Source organism: Phaseolus vulgaris, chromosome 11 (genome assembly GCF_051622355.1).
Source record: "Phaseolus vulgaris cultivar YP4 chromosome 11, ASM5162235v1, whole genome shotgun sequence".
Taxonomy (NCBI): domain Eukaryota; kingdom Viridiplantae; phylum Streptophyta; class Magnoliopsida; order Fabales; family Fabaceae; genus Phaseolus; species Phaseolus vulgaris.
In genome coordinates this window covers 1,508,356-1,523,574 of record NC_143508.1, presented here as the reverse complement: position 1 = coordinate 1,523,574, position 15,219 = coordinate 1,508,356, and the positions used below count along the sequence as shown (strand labels likewise).

General features: G+C 30.0%; 2 protein-coding genes across 3 annotated transcripts; both read right to left on the bottom strand.

The window, feature by feature from the left end:
- Positions 1 to 104: 104 nt before the first annotated feature.
- On the bottom strand, positions 105 to 5,145 carry LOC137824381 (Zinc finger C-x8-C-x5-C-x3-H type family protein). Of its 2 annotated transcripts, none has more exons than XM_090297502.1 (10): positions 4,544 to 5,145; positions 3,994 to 4,234; positions 3,703 to 3,788; positions 3,034 to 3,129; positions 2,832 to 2,925; positions 2,364 to 2,584; positions 1,710 to 1,765; positions 1,462 to 1,612; positions 498 to 570; positions 105 to 345 (listed from the first exon to the last, which is right to left on the bottom strand). In XM_090297502.1, the coding sequence occupies exons 5-10, from the start codon at positions 2,847 to 2,849 to the stop codon at positions 307 to 309; spliced, it is 558 nt and encodes a 185-aa protein (XP_090153628.1). In that variant the 5' UTR covers positions 2,850 to 2,925; positions 3,034 to 3,129; positions 3,703 to 3,788; positions 3,994 to 4,234; positions 4,544 to 5,145; the 3' UTR covers positions 105 to 306. The 2 variants fall into 2 exon arrangements, with proteins under 2 accessions (XP_090153628.1, XP_068486120.1); XM_068630019.2 differs by having other exon boundaries at positions 4,540 to 4,810.
- Positions 5,146 to 12,723: 7,578 nt separating this feature from the next.
- Positions 12,724 to 15,219, bottom strand: LOC137819255 (protein RGF1 INDUCIBLE TRANSCRIPTION FACTOR 1). Its single transcript, XM_068623050.2, has 4 exons — positions 14,812 to 15,219; positions 14,447 to 14,665; positions 13,803 to 14,018; positions 12,724 to 13,450 (listed from the first exon to the last, which is right to left on the bottom strand). The coding sequence occupies exons 1-4, from the start codon at positions 14,812 to 14,814 to the stop codon at positions 13,211 to 13,213; spliced, it is 678 nt and encodes a 225-aa protein (XP_068479151.1). The 5' UTR covers positions 14,815 to 15,219; the 3' UTR covers positions 12,724 to 13,210.

Here is a 15,219-nt window from a genome sequence, read left to right as displayed (position 1 = left end):
TCACCTTCTTATCTATCAAACAAACCATTAATGCCATTAATGATTGTCTCGTGATTTCATAGTTGCAATAAATTTTTTAATTAATCATGTGTTGTGGACTCCTGTTGTAAAAGGAAAGTATTTGAATTCTTTTTCATTTGAAAAAAAGTGTTAAAAGAGAAAAAGGTAATGGCATCGCCATGCATTAAAAGATACAGAACAGGAAAGAAAGAGAAATCCGTATCAAATGAATTCCTAACATTGATCTAAAATATGCTATCGATCTTTTTAGTTCAACCTATGTTTCATATGCCAATTCACAAATGTCTACCGTACCAATGAATCAGGAGGAGCTTCTTCTGGGATCTGTCAAACAAAATGAAAACGAACAAATGTTAGCACCTAAAGCACTTATCAATGTATCTGTTCCAAGGAGGATTTTGTCCTGCTTATGGAAATTGAAACAAAATGTATTCAAGACAAGTTTTATCAGTTTGAGCAAAGCAAAAGAGTGTTACCTCTCCCGGATTCCATTTATCTTTTAACCAAATACTGATATCTCCTGACACATTCTCCGCTTGTAACTTGTTTCTGCAAGAATAAAGAACGACCATAAAAATTCAAACAAAAGTCTTGGTAACTTGCATTTGAACCAAATATTTCTTCAAATTCTACATAGAGACAACCTCAGAAAATTGCATCAATAAAGGTGAAGTTACCAAGAACACTCATGCTAGTATAAACTGGGGCATTGTTTAATAAAGATAAAGGAAGATCCAACCGATACAAGCACCACTACTGACATTAAAATCTTTCTAATCTATAAACTGTAACATATGGCTTAACAAAATATATTTTATCATCGAGTTATGCAGTCAACTTCATCCAAATTATAACAATTACAATAGATGCAACATAGTCTGTTTTAAGAAAAATCATAATAGTTGTAGTGACCTCCTGAGGCAATTGGGTGCTTGGTACATTCAATTTCTTAGTCCTTTGCTGAACCCAAACACTCAAAAAAGACTTCCTATCCATCTCTTCATAAAAATAGTTATGAAAGTAGAAGGCATATTGACAGATGAAATCTTGAATAGTTTTACTTAAATGACAAAAAAGTATATCATAAACATTTCAAAATTAAAATATTAGATAACATTATGGGAGTCTTGTCACAAAAAATTACTGTTGCTACTTTATTAAATCAAATGGATAAAATTGAAATTTTCAAGCTCACAATTTTTTAGAAACTAAAAATGCATAACTAAGCTGAAAATGCAACAGGCTGAAGAGTTTTCAATGAAAACAATAATGATTGACTGGCTAGATTATAATCAATCTGTCATTTATTAATTCCACATTATCTGAAACAATGTACCTAGAAATATGGTAAACAGTTTGACTATTTTTCAGAATGAGATCATAAAGTGATTAAACTGTGACAACTGTCTTTCAAAACTTTCTAATATGCCATGAACTTACGACAGCTGGACATCCGATGTTGTTTGAAACATTGTATTGGGACCAGAGTTATTGAATGTGGTTGATGTTGGCTGAGTTGAACCCGGAAACATTGTCAAATCCACTTGTGTAGAATGGGGGTTGCTTTGAACACCGAAGTTGCCACTGGTTACTGGTATTTATTACAACATTGACAGTCAGACATATACGAGCAAGAAAAACAAAAGACATATATTCATAACACTAAACAAAATACATCCAATATATACCTCCAACTCCAAAGAAACTAGGCTGTGCCAGAGTGTTTGTTGGTGGTGCAGATGGCCTAACAATAGTTCCAAACAGATTAGACCAAAAGCAGGGAAAAAATATTTGCAGAGTAAAGACAAGGAAAGTACAAAATGAGGAGTAGTCATTGTATGGGAAGCAATGATTGCAGGCCTGCATCTTATCCATTCTATACCTACCACAATCCATTCTTTGAATCACCTAATTCCACAAGTAATGCCTATGTAACCACACAGCCACTGTAGGAAATTTTACAGGAACCAAATTTTGAAGACCTAGGTCCTTCTAGTGTTCTTAAAAACTGATATCCAACTAGCCTGAAATAGCCTCTACGAAACTATAACCTTATACGACAATAATAAAAGCTCTTGTGCATTTCTCCATTCCCTTGACAATTACAACACAATCCTAAACAAAAACTCACAGTAGACTGGAGTTCTGGAAAAAAGGGTGTCAGTAAGGTCTAATGCAAAATGGACAAACTATCAGGTCTCATCAATACCTTATAGGGTACAAACCACACTCCAGTGGAGCTCATTGAACTCTCAAGTAGTTTATTTTGGATTTTCTCTAATTGTTTTCCAACACCAAACAACTGAAAATGAGGAAAATATTATCTAGCCTGCAATTCTTACCTTCCAAAACCCATATTCATTGAAGAACCAAGTTGGCTAAAGCTTGAGACTGACAAAGGACCATTACTTTGAGAAGTTCCTGAAAACTGATTTGCATTGGCTCCAATGGATTGGGGTCTTTGACTGTCAAGAGAAGAACTTACTGGTTTTTGGTAAGGTTCAGAAAGTAGTTTCTCAAACTCAAGCATCTTGGATTTCAGTATATTTCTCTCTTTCTCAACCTGCAATGTCATATTTTCAGGTTAGAAACATAATACATTTGAGCATAGCTGTAACCTTGTAGTTACAAATGTCAATAGAAAAGATACATTAACGGAGGCTCTTCTTTAATACAAAATTGTAAAAATGAAATTTCATTAATAAAAAATAGAGCAATTACAACTAGATAGAGAATAGGGTATCTTCCAAAAATGGGCAGGGGGGAGCAGAGAGAAAGGGGTTAAAAGCATGTTACATCAGATTTCTTACTATTGATTGCAAGCTCATCCCACGCTTTGCATCCTCGTAAGCTGATGCTCGCAATTCTTCATAGCTAATATCACCAACAATGTCACATGGAGCACTGCACAAAAGGAGGTCAAAGTCTGTATTTAGTTTTCTTATTAGTGCAATGGTTAGGATTCTTTAGAGCAATTTCTCTTTCAAGATTGACAATTTCAAAGAAATATACCCTTTGCAATGACTGTAGCATGTAAGTATCCAAATTGGTTTCTCTTTCTCGAAATCTTCTGCAATCTGGCGCTTGCAGTTGTCAGGATCTGTGCATCTTTAATTACATCAACCATGTAAAGTATATCAAATAATCTTATGCAAAATACAATAGAAGGCACAAGGAAAAAATACAACAGAGACCCTTTTTCTATAGAAAAATATTGACTAGATAGCAAGGAAAAAGTACAAGAGATGATCAGGTATTCTCCAAAGAAATCACATAACCCAACGAAAGCAAAACAATGGTACTCAATTTTCCTTTGCTTATTTATATAACACATAGCAAATTCTTTAAAGACAAATATGTAGAGGACTGGACACTTCAGCCAAAAACAAAGAGAACCAGTAGTGCCTATGCAACAAAAAAATTGCATTTTCAAAATTGATCAAAGGCAAAGCCCTCCAGTGATCCAATCAAAGATTACAGAGTTTGTTTCGTACTTTCAAGCACCATTAGTCAGTGTTTATGCACTTTCTAGACATTTAGACCTGTATTTTTTATGTTTCTCGTTCTGAAGCACAAGGGTGCATGTCCAACAGGTGGCAATTATGCACATGTTGAATAGATACAACATCAACAAAAATATTCATAATTCATGACATGGAGAATGGATTGATAAATACTCACCTATGCTCGACTGGTTGGGGGTTGTTATCAGATTTCACACCATTCTGGGGTTTGGACGGCTGTCGATTCCATTTGTTTTCAAAAGGCTGATCAATACCAAAAGCAAATACCAGATTATTTTACTAAAAGTGAAGATGAAGCCGACATAGCATGGATAACCCCTCAAAAATAGTCCACAAATATTAAAAAGCTTCAACGTCGAATTAATTTATTATAATCACTAACAATATAAAAACATAAAATAAAAATAAACCTTTACATCATGTATAAGCACAGGAAAAGAGTGAGAACCTTGTATTGGTTCGGTTTATACTCAGGACGAGGCCCCCCGTTTAACTGGGAGCTGTTCTGCGCGCCAAAACCAAAAGGCTTAGACTTCTGTTGTTGTTGTTGTGAACCAGAACCAGACCCAAATCCGAAGGGATTTGTACTTCGCTGTTGGTGAGAACCGTTTTGTCCGCCAAACCCTTGATCGTTAGGTTTTCTCTGTTGGGTGACGTGTGAATATCTACACCTTTCTCCATATTGACAACTGAAAGATGAACAACAACAACTTAAAACACATTCTCAAAACTTCTAATGAACGGACGAACAAATTCAACATACATAGATTAATATTGTGATATAACACGTAAATGCTCAGATTTCTATCGTTATATACTACTACCAGAACCTGAAAATCAAAAAGTCCAATCACGCCGCAACATGATATGCACACAAACAGTGAAAATGAAAAGAAACAATTGCGCATGGAATTACACAGAAACAACAGAATCTTGATGAATCATCGAAAATTGAAGTGCAAGTAAAGCAATGAAGAAGATGAAGAACAATAACCTGCCTCGCTGGAAGTTTCGACAAATATCTCTCATCGTTTTGGAGCTTTGATATCGTTAAACTCTCACGATTCTGAAGAAAACACAAACCCTAACTTCGATTCGTCAAAATCGCTTCTCTTCTCTCCCAATCAACGCTCCGCTCATGGAAATTCAATTTCTCATTCACTTCTCGTTCCACTCTATTGTTGAAACTTGCAAAAACAAATAATACATGAAAATTGGTGGGTTTTGTTTTTATTCCTTTGATCCGTAATCACATGTTTTTCCCTTTCGAAAACGGCAAATTCTTTAATCTTTTATAACCATGACCCCTAAATTCTACCTTAAATCCTAAATAGTTTCAAAATTAAAAAAATTATAAATAATTAAAATATTAATATTTATTGGAAGTGTAGAGTGAAAATGTGTAAAAAAAATATTTTTCTTTTTCAAAATACCTTTTATTCTAGATATAAAAATCTAAAATTGGAAACAATACCTTTCAAGAAAGTAGATTCGTAAAAGATTATTGTATTTCGAAAATAAAAATTTTAAATCATAATCCTATTCTGAAGAAAAAATTCGCAATACAAAAATTCGTTTAAAAAAATCCAGAAATATATTCTGAAAAGGGGTTCGGAATGTAAGTGTAAATGTATCCTCATTTTTCTAATAAAGGGCATTTTAGTCTTTCTACACTGAAATTGGGTGCATCATGCAGAAAGTAATTGCCTTCGAAAACCCGTTCTTTGGACTAAAAACCATGCCTTTTGGGCTCAAAACTTGAAGTTTTGGGCCTTCGTATTAACTTTAGGGTCTAACTTGGGCTCTTTCTTCTTGCACCACTCAAGTGTGAAAAATATTAAAAATAATTTGTGTTTAGTCTGTAATTTTAAATGAAGTATAATATCATATTTTTAAATAACTTCAATTGCATCCTCACACTCCATAGCTCCCTTCTAATTGTGCAACATTTTCATTCTTCTCGGTGATTGAGAAAGTAATTTCATCATTTGAACATGCGGTGAAAAAATTCGTTGTGTTTGATGTTTCTCAGTGCGAAAGATAATTTTTATTTTAGTTTTATACTCTGCTTTTACATCGTTGTTCATTTTTGTTAGATTTTGAACTTCTAAAAAATAAATAAACAAATGAAAACACACTCACTATCAGGAAAAATATTACAAAATTTATCTCAACCATCAACTTTTATCACCAGCCACCACAAACAATCACTATAGACAACCACCATAAATAACCACCGCAAACCACCATCATTAATTAAAAATGACCATATTTTTGTTCATACTCAAAAATGTATTATTGAAATTAAACAAATATTGAAAGATAAAAGTTGAGACAAATTTCTTCAAAATATTTATCAACCAAATCTTGGAGTAGATAATTTCACTTCATGTAATTTTTGAGAAGCTTTTAGTAATTTTGTTAGGTAAATGTCTACATCTACCTGTAAATATATTACTATCACAATCATATACTAGAGATTATCGAAAGATGAATGCAACAATAATGGAAAAAATGTACATTAAATTATCCTTTTCAAGTTTGTCTCTTACCATACAAGTGATGTTATTTTGGTCATTTTTCGCGCCCCTTTATTTTTGGTAGATAGGTTTCGTTATTAATCTTAGTTTAATTAACTTTCGAGTTTACAATAATATTTTTAATTAAGTTTTTATTAAAAAAATTGTTATTAAAATATATTCTTTAATTAGTTATTGTAGTTTAATTTTTCTAATAATTATGTGACGTAAATGTTATCTTGTTCTACAATCTTACTTCACTATTGTTTTTGTTATCCAATAATTTTTTAACAAAAATAATAAAAATTACTCGTTATTTTACATTAATTTCAATATCATATCATATTAACTATAAAATCTCATATTTATTTAAAAAAATATAGAGCAAGATAACAAACCCATATTTTATATTTTTTTTAAAAATAGCTAATAGATACTCAATTAAAGAATATTAAAAAAAATGCTTAATTTATATATAAAAAAATTAATAAGAATTCAATTAAAAATATTGAAATTTACATAGATTTTAAAACGTAATTAAATTTTTGATTTTTTTAATTTAGATTTGATATTCCACACATACTATACCTTAGGTATGCCACGCTGTACCTTGCAAGTAGGGGTTTATATTTTTTCTTGCTAAAATTTTGAATATGATTTTTTTTTATATTTAGTAGGTATAATCTTTAATTTAAAGGAGCTTTATTTATAGGATTTATGGATTATGAATTACCTCTAAAATAAGTATAGTCTAAAACTTACAAAATTATTATTATTGTGTAAAGGGATATAAAAAATTGGAAGTATTTTTGTGGATATTCGTATAAACCATGAACTTTAGAAACTTATAAAAAATAAAAAAAACTTGATTAAGAGGCTGGCTATGGAAAAATAATTTTGTATTTTCAGATTCTATATTTTTATTAATATATTTTACTTAGAATTGTGAAAATAGATTGAATTTGAAAAGTTAGAAAATCTATAAAACGACATGAAAATCATGAAATAGAAACAAATTTTTAGAGACCAAAATAATTAGTTGCAATAGTAACTGAATTATATATCATTTTAGAAACTAAAAACAATTTTGGTTTTTAAATTAGTTTATATTATTGTTAAGTAGTTTCTAAATTGGTATCTAATTAGCAATCAATGTTTTAACTACCAATTATTTAATTTCTAAATTTGGTAGAAAAACTTTAGTGGCTAATTAGATACCAATTGATAAACTATTTAACAATAATAGAAATTAATTTAGAAACTAACTTTTTTTTTAATTTTTAAAATGGTCTCTAATTTAGTTACTATTGCAACTAATTATTTTGGTCTCTAAAAATTGGTTTCTATTTCATGATTTTCTTGTAGTGTAGACTAGACTAAGGTGACCTAAATATTTAATTTGTTTATTGATAATATAAGTTTAAGTAATTTATTTATTATACTTTTCTCATATTTTTATTTCTAAACAATTTTTAATACATAATAAAACTAGAATAAAAAGTATAATTAAAAAATTGTTATCTTAAATTTTGTAAAATATTTGAAATAAAAGAGAGAAAGTAGCATAGAACCTAATCCTTTGACTCGCATCATATTCCATAATCCATATGATTATAATTGATGTTTGATTTTGTCTTGAAGTAAGTACGGCGCAAATGTTGTTTTGATTCATTTAGAAATGAATTTATGGTTGAAAAAACAAAGGAATGTGCAATAATTGGAGGCACGTGGTACAAATTAATTTGATGTTAAATTCAGAAGCACAAAGGAAAGTGTTTTTCTTTTTTCTCTTTTCAAAACCACTCACCCAATAAATAATACCCCAATTTCACATTTTCACTTATCCAAATTCTCCTCTATCTTCATATTTTTCTCCTCACAATTTCATATTAGCTATGAAAAGTTTATTTAATTTCTTTTCAAAATTTTAAATTATTTTAGATGAAGTATAACCTCATTTATAATTTCACATATTTATATTTTTTATAACTATTTACTTTTTTTCTAATAGTAGTATTTCTATTGTTCTTAAAACCGTTTTATCATTAACGAGAAAATTTGTTATATTTAATATTTTTTAATATGAAAATCATTTATTTTTAATTGTGTACTCTATTTTTAAATTTAGCTATTTTTTTCTAAGTTTCGTAATTTAAAAAAAAAACTAAACCAATAAAAACATTACAAAATTATTTCTATACCAACAACATCTGTCAATAAAAAAATAATACATTCTCCATTAATTAAAAAAAAGTTAGTAACTACGAGAGTTACAATTACCTAAATAGTACATTTATTTTGCTGCAATTAATATGTGACCGAATTTGTACCTTTGTTCTATTTTTGTTGCAGTCAGAATTTAGTTTCCAGAAAGTCCAATTCTTTTTAATTTAGTTTTTTCTTCTTTTTAAAATAAATAAATGAAATATAATAAATTAATGTTAGAGTATTTTATTTTAAGAATTGAAATATTGACTTTAATACTTTGTTAGCATAGATAATTGATGGAAGATATGTTTTAGTTAATTTTAATCAATTTTTAAAATTAGTAAATAATTTTAAATTAATCAAATAAGTGTTAAGACATGTTTTGAAATAAGCAATATAAGTATTGTTAAATATAATGAATTGAATAACTTGTTAAATTCTTAGGAAATTTATGGAAAATAAAATCGAAAATTTATTGTTATATTTTAAAAAGATTTTTTTATAAAATAAATGTCGTTTCTTTATCTTAAAATCAATGTTATTAACAAAAACAACAACTTGAGAAAGAAATTAAAAGGTAAAGATTCAAAATATTTTATAAAAACTAAAATAACAAACACTTTTCTACTATATAGGTTCAAAACAATTATTTATAATTTTACAAGATTAAAGTAAAGAGAACTTCTTATGTGAAAAAAAAAAAAAAGTTGATCATTTTACAGAATCTAAAATGTGCATTGATTTCATATATTGCATTTTTTTAAAACAACCAAATTATAGAGTATGAAGAATTATTTTATTTCATGTTTTAATTTATTGGTGTCGATAAATCATCACATGGCATCTTAAATGTGATATTTATGGGGTATTATAATATTCAAAAATTAATAAGAAATGAGAAATTATAACACTAGTCGACATGTGCATACATAGGGTAACATTCCACGTAGGTGTTAAAACATGGATGCTAGATTGAAGGTATTAGTTTAAATACCAATATAAAAAAATCATGTGTCTCATGTCAACATCTTCATCAAATCTAATATAATAAAAATAAAATATATTATCACTCAATTATACTAATATTCTTATTCTTTGATAATAATGTGAGATTACAAAGTGAATTTTAAGTGTAACTCAACTCCATAAAATTGACTATTGGGATGAGGTTTACACCTACTTATATATAATGAACTATTCTTATCTTTAGTCGATGTGAGATCTCCAAGTCACACCGAGAGTGACAGTTCGTGAGATCTCCAACTCACGCCGAGAGTGACAGTTCGTGCGTAGGACAACATATTATGGGTGGTCTGATAACGGTTCAATAGCAGGTGACACAATAGGCCCAACAAAAACTAGCTATGATGGATTTTAAATGACTCTGATACCACATTACAAAGTGAACTTTAAGCATAACTCAACCCCATAAAACCGGCTCTTGGGATGAGGTTTGCACCCACTTATATACCATGAAATATTCTTATCTCTAGTCGATGTGAGATCTCCAACAGTTTATTTATTTCAAATTTTACTACGAAATGTATTTAAGTATAACTAAATTTTATAAGGTGAGATTTGCATTTACTTATAATAATGTTTTTATTTTTAGTCTTTTATGTCAATGTTTTTATTTTTAGTCTCTTATGTCGATGTCTTTATTTTAGTCTCTTACGTCGATGTCTTTATTTTTGGTCTCTTATGCTGAGTCTTGTCAATTGGTGTGTGAGACTATATATTATTGGTGGTCCGATAGCAGGTGACTTGATAAACCCAATAACAAATTTTTATTAGGATATGCTCTAAATGACTTTGATACCATACTAAAAGTTTACTTTAAACCTAATTCAAACTTATAAAACCAACTTATAAAATCGACTTATAGAATGAGATTTGCATTCACTTATATACTATATAATATCTTTATTTACCGTTGAGATTTTGAACCCTAAACCTTAAACCGTAAAATATATACAATCAGATGAATTATTTGAATTATATTCAAATAATTGAAGAAAAAAAAAGTTTTCATCGGTGACATTATTTTCTTATCTAGAAAGAGTGTAAGTTGAATAAAGTTATTTAATGATTTGATATAATGTTCTTATCCAATTGGGCAACACTGTTTGATTACTTGTAAAGGTAGAGGTAATGTATTTCTTGGTATAGATGGATCACATCATCATGATAGAGAGATCCTTTCAAATGGTTCAACAATTTGTTAACTTTATTGTATTTATTTTCCCCCAAACAGTTGGGGTCACTAAACTACTTTTTGGTTTTTGAAGTCAAGTATCAATCCAATGGTTTTTTGTTGCTCACTTGGGGCAAAAGAATTCAATGCCTACTTGCTAAAATAATTCTAAGCTCAACTCATTTGTTTCTCTATGATTGATGTTAGTAAATTGTCAAAAAAAAAGAAGGTGGTCACTACCAAATCCTACTATTTGTGCTTGGTGTTTACTATATTTAGTAAATAAATTTTGTTGGTTCAATCCTTTGGAAGCATTATGTGATGTTATCTACACTATTAGTTATCTAGTATTGAGGTTAGTATAAGAGTTTTGCTACTCTATAATTGATTTTGGCTATGAATTCAAACTCTTTTTTGGTAAACTTTTTATTCTTATTCAACTTACTATTGGAACAATGAATACTACTAGAATATCATTGAATAAAATATATATAATTTTATCTTATCATAAATCATTTAAATATAAAATCTTCCATAGTTTGGGTCTTGTTCAAATCATATAATAACAAATAACTTCAAATGTAATAAATGGTTAAAAATTTCATTAGAGGTGGCAATGCAGGCTAACCTGTCTCGCATAGATCCGTTTTGCATTTGGCTCATTCCACACGAGAAGTGCAGACTTATTTCACTGACATGTCTCATAAACCGCGTATCTGAAAATATATATATTACATTTTTTAATCAATTATCTTTCAACCTAGTATTTAAAAGTGACATTTAATATTATTTTCAACACACTAATTCCAATTTAGATACATTATTCCACTTAATTCAATAATACATGTTATTTAGTAAATCTAATACAAAGTTTAAAATCAGTTAAATTTAAGAAATTAATATTTAAATAATGTTTTTTTTGAAGAAATACAATATAAATAAAAATTACATCAATATTTCACTGAGGAAAAGTGACGCTACATATCCAAAAAAAAAATTAAAAACATTAAGAGCAAATTCAAATTTATACTAAAATAATTTGAGATAAGAAAAAAATGAAAATTTTCATAAGAAATTAACGCGAGTTTAGGTTGAACAATTGAAAACATATTTACTTCTAACTTATTTAATTTTAATGAACTAAAGACATATTATAGTTAAATTTCATTTAAGATATATAATTTTAATAATCCTTTATTGAGAAATAATAGGATGAATCATACACAAAGCCTTTTAAATACGTAATTACATTTTACATAAACTCATTTTACCTTTCTAAATTCATCCTCATTCTAGAAAAATCTTTAGATTTTTCTCCAGTGCTGAATTCGTAAATGCTGTACTATTCCCCACGTGTCACTTTATGAACCATGTGATGTATTCTGAAGCAGTTTAGATCCGAGCATCTTGCTATTTTGATTAGGGAATATCACAAAGTAGTGAATCGATCAAAAGGGAAGAAGAGATTGACATATATTTTTCGTTTCCGAATGTAATTTTTTTTTTCTGATTACTAATGAAATAAATTTTTACTAATATTTTTTAAATAATAAACAATTTTTTAATGTGAATTATTATAATATTATAATATTTACGTAAGTGAAACATCAACATGAAAAATTATTTTTTATTAATTTTTTTGACAAATACTCATTCCTATAAATAAAAGTAAAATTTAGACTAAAGATGAATACTAACAATTTCAGGTAAAATTAGCAGAAAAGATAAAATTACTAAAATTACTGGGACAAAAAACAAATTTAATACTTATATTTTTTTAAAGTAACCATAATCATAAAGGGTCTTTATTACAAAGGGAACAACTACATTACAAGGCAAATAGTTTTTATATGACTAAAGTAACTTTGTGTTAAAGAATTGATCAATCTTAAATTTTGTGAACTGATATTGAGCATTTATGTACAGAAAAAGACAACACATGCAGCTGATTCTGAGCTTCTTTTTCCTCTGACAGTAAAATATGCTGAGTGTATTTTTAGCATCTTAAGAAGAAAGTGACATAAAAAAATACCATTGTAGAAAATCTGAAAATTAAGAATGAGAAGCCGTGAAGCAACAAACACAGTTCAGCAGAATACTGTTTTGAGAAGAAGCCAAGCACCAAAATCATACTAAAAGAGAAGCAAAAAGCAACCAAGTTCAGCACTTTTAAAGTTTTAGCCACTCTGCCAAACAAGACATAAACTTTGAACTTTGAGAGGACATGGACAAGGCCATGCACCAAACCAAGAGAATATAATTAATACCCACCATCATGAGTTCATAATATTTTTTTATTGTCTAATTTGATGCTATACACAATTCCTTTTTACAAGCCACTATGTACATTTAGCATCACATACCAGACCCAAATGCCATTCTTACACCAACATAAAGTACTCTCCACTCTATGTTATATTATTACTTGCTTTTTCACATAACTTTTTCTTCCTATTTTTTTTTTGTCCTATACAAGATAGAGCAGTAGTTTCCAACACCGGCCTCAGTGACAGGGCACAGGTATTGCGAGTAACTATATCAGGTATTGCGAGTAACTATATCAAGAAGTGGACTTTAAGCCTAACTCAACTTTATAAAATCAGTGGTTTTATAAGATGAGGTTTGCACCCACTTAACTAAGTAAGATATGGAACATATTTTTGTGATGGAGGCAACTAAGGAAGTGGTAACAACTGCAGTATCTTTTTGGTATAAATATTGATTGGTGATGGACACAAAAACCACTATACAACATTGTATTCTATAATGAGCCCTCCACCCATTGGAGCTCTATGTGGAATTCCTTTCCTTCTCTTGGCAGTTCTGTAATTAGCCACTGTTGGTGGTGGTGTTGAAGGTGTAAAGCTATGGATTTTGTTTCTAGCATTTACATTGCTTATGCCGTTCACTGATTCTTCACCATCAGACCCATCTGTCTCACCTAACATTTTCTTCTTCCGGAACTTTTTGGAGGTTCCAACAATCTGAGAAGAAAATTCAAAAGTTGAAGAGATCATTCATTCATCTCCACCTGTTCTCATCATCATTTTTCTTACTTTTTCAAAGCAAGCATAAAAAGGTACATCTATAATGTTACATACTTTATGCAGCAAAAAAGTAGGAGGTAGTTACAATTACAAAGTTTATACTACTTTACACACAACATTTCTTACATTTTTTTGAAATCAACTCATCATACTTCATTACAACTAATGCAACTCAAAGATGTAATTAGGATTATGAGTTCCATTTCAATACATGAAAATTTGGACTTATCTGTGTGTGTATATATATATATATATAGATATGTATATATATATATATATGTATGTATACCTTACAACCAAGAGAGCAGAAGCTGAAGGAATCAAGGAGGCTGCGGTCACAGACTTGGCAGGTATTGGTGACACCTTTTCCAGGCCTTGGTTGGGGCCTTTCATTCAAGAACACAATCTTGGCACTGTTAATAATGTAAGTTTGGACGGCTGTTATGTCCAGAAATTTCTGTATCTCAGATACCCTTATCACATCATGGTATGAAGACCTCCTTATCTTTGCAAATTAATAAAATTTAAAAGAAAAGAAGAAAAAAATCTTCATCAGATGATGATAACCAAGTGAATTACTCTAGCTGAAAGAAAAGACCAAAATTCATAAAATAGATACAATTATCTATCTAAACAGAATAAACGGACCACATAATTGAGTGATAATAAACCATTTTTCCATGAGAAAGAAAATGGCGATTTAATGACTTGGGAAGTTTGCAAATTCAGCATTAAATGGCACGTGTAACCGATAAAACCAATACAAAACCAGCACATGAGAAAGATATTTTTTGGACCGATCAAAAGGGGTTGGATTCAAAGTCCTAAAAATGCAGGAACAAATTACAAAAATCAGATTAAACACACCCAAATCCTTGAATTTTGACTATGAACCCCAACATAATTTGATCAAATTGAGGTTGAACATGGTACCTGGATTGTTCTGTGTTCTTTATGGGAAGCAAGACATGCAGAGCAAAGAGCTCCATTCACACAGTCCAAGCAATACATATTGCATTCATTCTTGTGGGAATCTGCGTGGACTTTGCATTGAACAAAAAAACTCGTCTTGAGAAGTGGCCGCAGCCATGAAGGCCACATGTTCTCTCCTTCCTTTCCCCCCACAACACCATGTTCTTCATTGAAACCTCTCTGATCCCACAGACCCAGAAGCAAAAACACAAGCAAGATTGTAAATTGGTGGACAATTCAAGAAAAAAACATCAGAATAACAAAAAATCACCAAAGGGGTAGTTGGAAATTTGATCTTTGCATTGATTGAGTGGTGTTGCACTAACCATATATAATTGTTGTGGATGACCCTTTGGGTTTGTGTTGATTTCTCTTATGGTGGGGTGATTTGAAGGAGTTCCCAAATCATAGCATGGGAAGTAAGTGACAATTTGGAGGTAAAAAGAAGAAGAGAAAAAGAGAAGTTTTGAAGAGTTGAGAGAGAGAGAGAGAGAAAGAGAAGGGAAAAGGTTGAAAGAAGGAAGTGGGGTTATGCTTTTGTAGTGGCAGATGATGAAGGTAAAGCTAAGCAAGTGCCAAGTGCTTATTATCTTTCTTTTCTTCTTCTTCTTCTTCTTCAAACTCCAAACCAAACCAAACCGAACCTCCCTCCGAACCCAAACCTACGAGGATGCGTCTTCTTCAAGGAACTCACCCGGCTTCATGTGGTGACCTGACCTTCTGTTTTATTCGTT

What these genes read in the sequence shown, in the direction of transcription:
- LOC137819255 (XM_068623050.2), bottom strand. An exon ending in AAGAACACAGAACAATCCAG is followed by an intron (nt 14,019 to 14,446) that starts GTACCATGTTCA and finishes TAATTTGCAAAG; the next exon opens with ATAAGGAGGTCTTCATACCA. An exon ending in TCTGCTCTCTTGGTTGTAAG is followed by an intron (nt 13,451 to 13,802) that starts GTATACATACAT and finishes TTTTCTTCTCAG; the next exon opens with ATTGTTGGAACCTCCAAAAA.
- LOC137824381 (XM_068630019.2), bottom strand. Translation starts at nt 4,574, where the DNA reads ATGAGAGATATTTGTCGAAACTTCCAGCGAGGCAG. An exon ending in CCCCAACCAGTCGAGCATAG is followed by an intron (nt 3,130 to 3,702) that starts GTGAGTATTTAT and finishes ATGTAATTAAAG; the next exon opens with ATGCACAGATCCTGACAACT. An exon ending in GGATGAGCTTGCAATCAATA is followed by an intron (nt 2,585 to 2,831) that starts GTAAGAAATCTG and finishes ATGACATTGCAG; the next exon opens with GTTGAGAAAGAGAGAAATAT.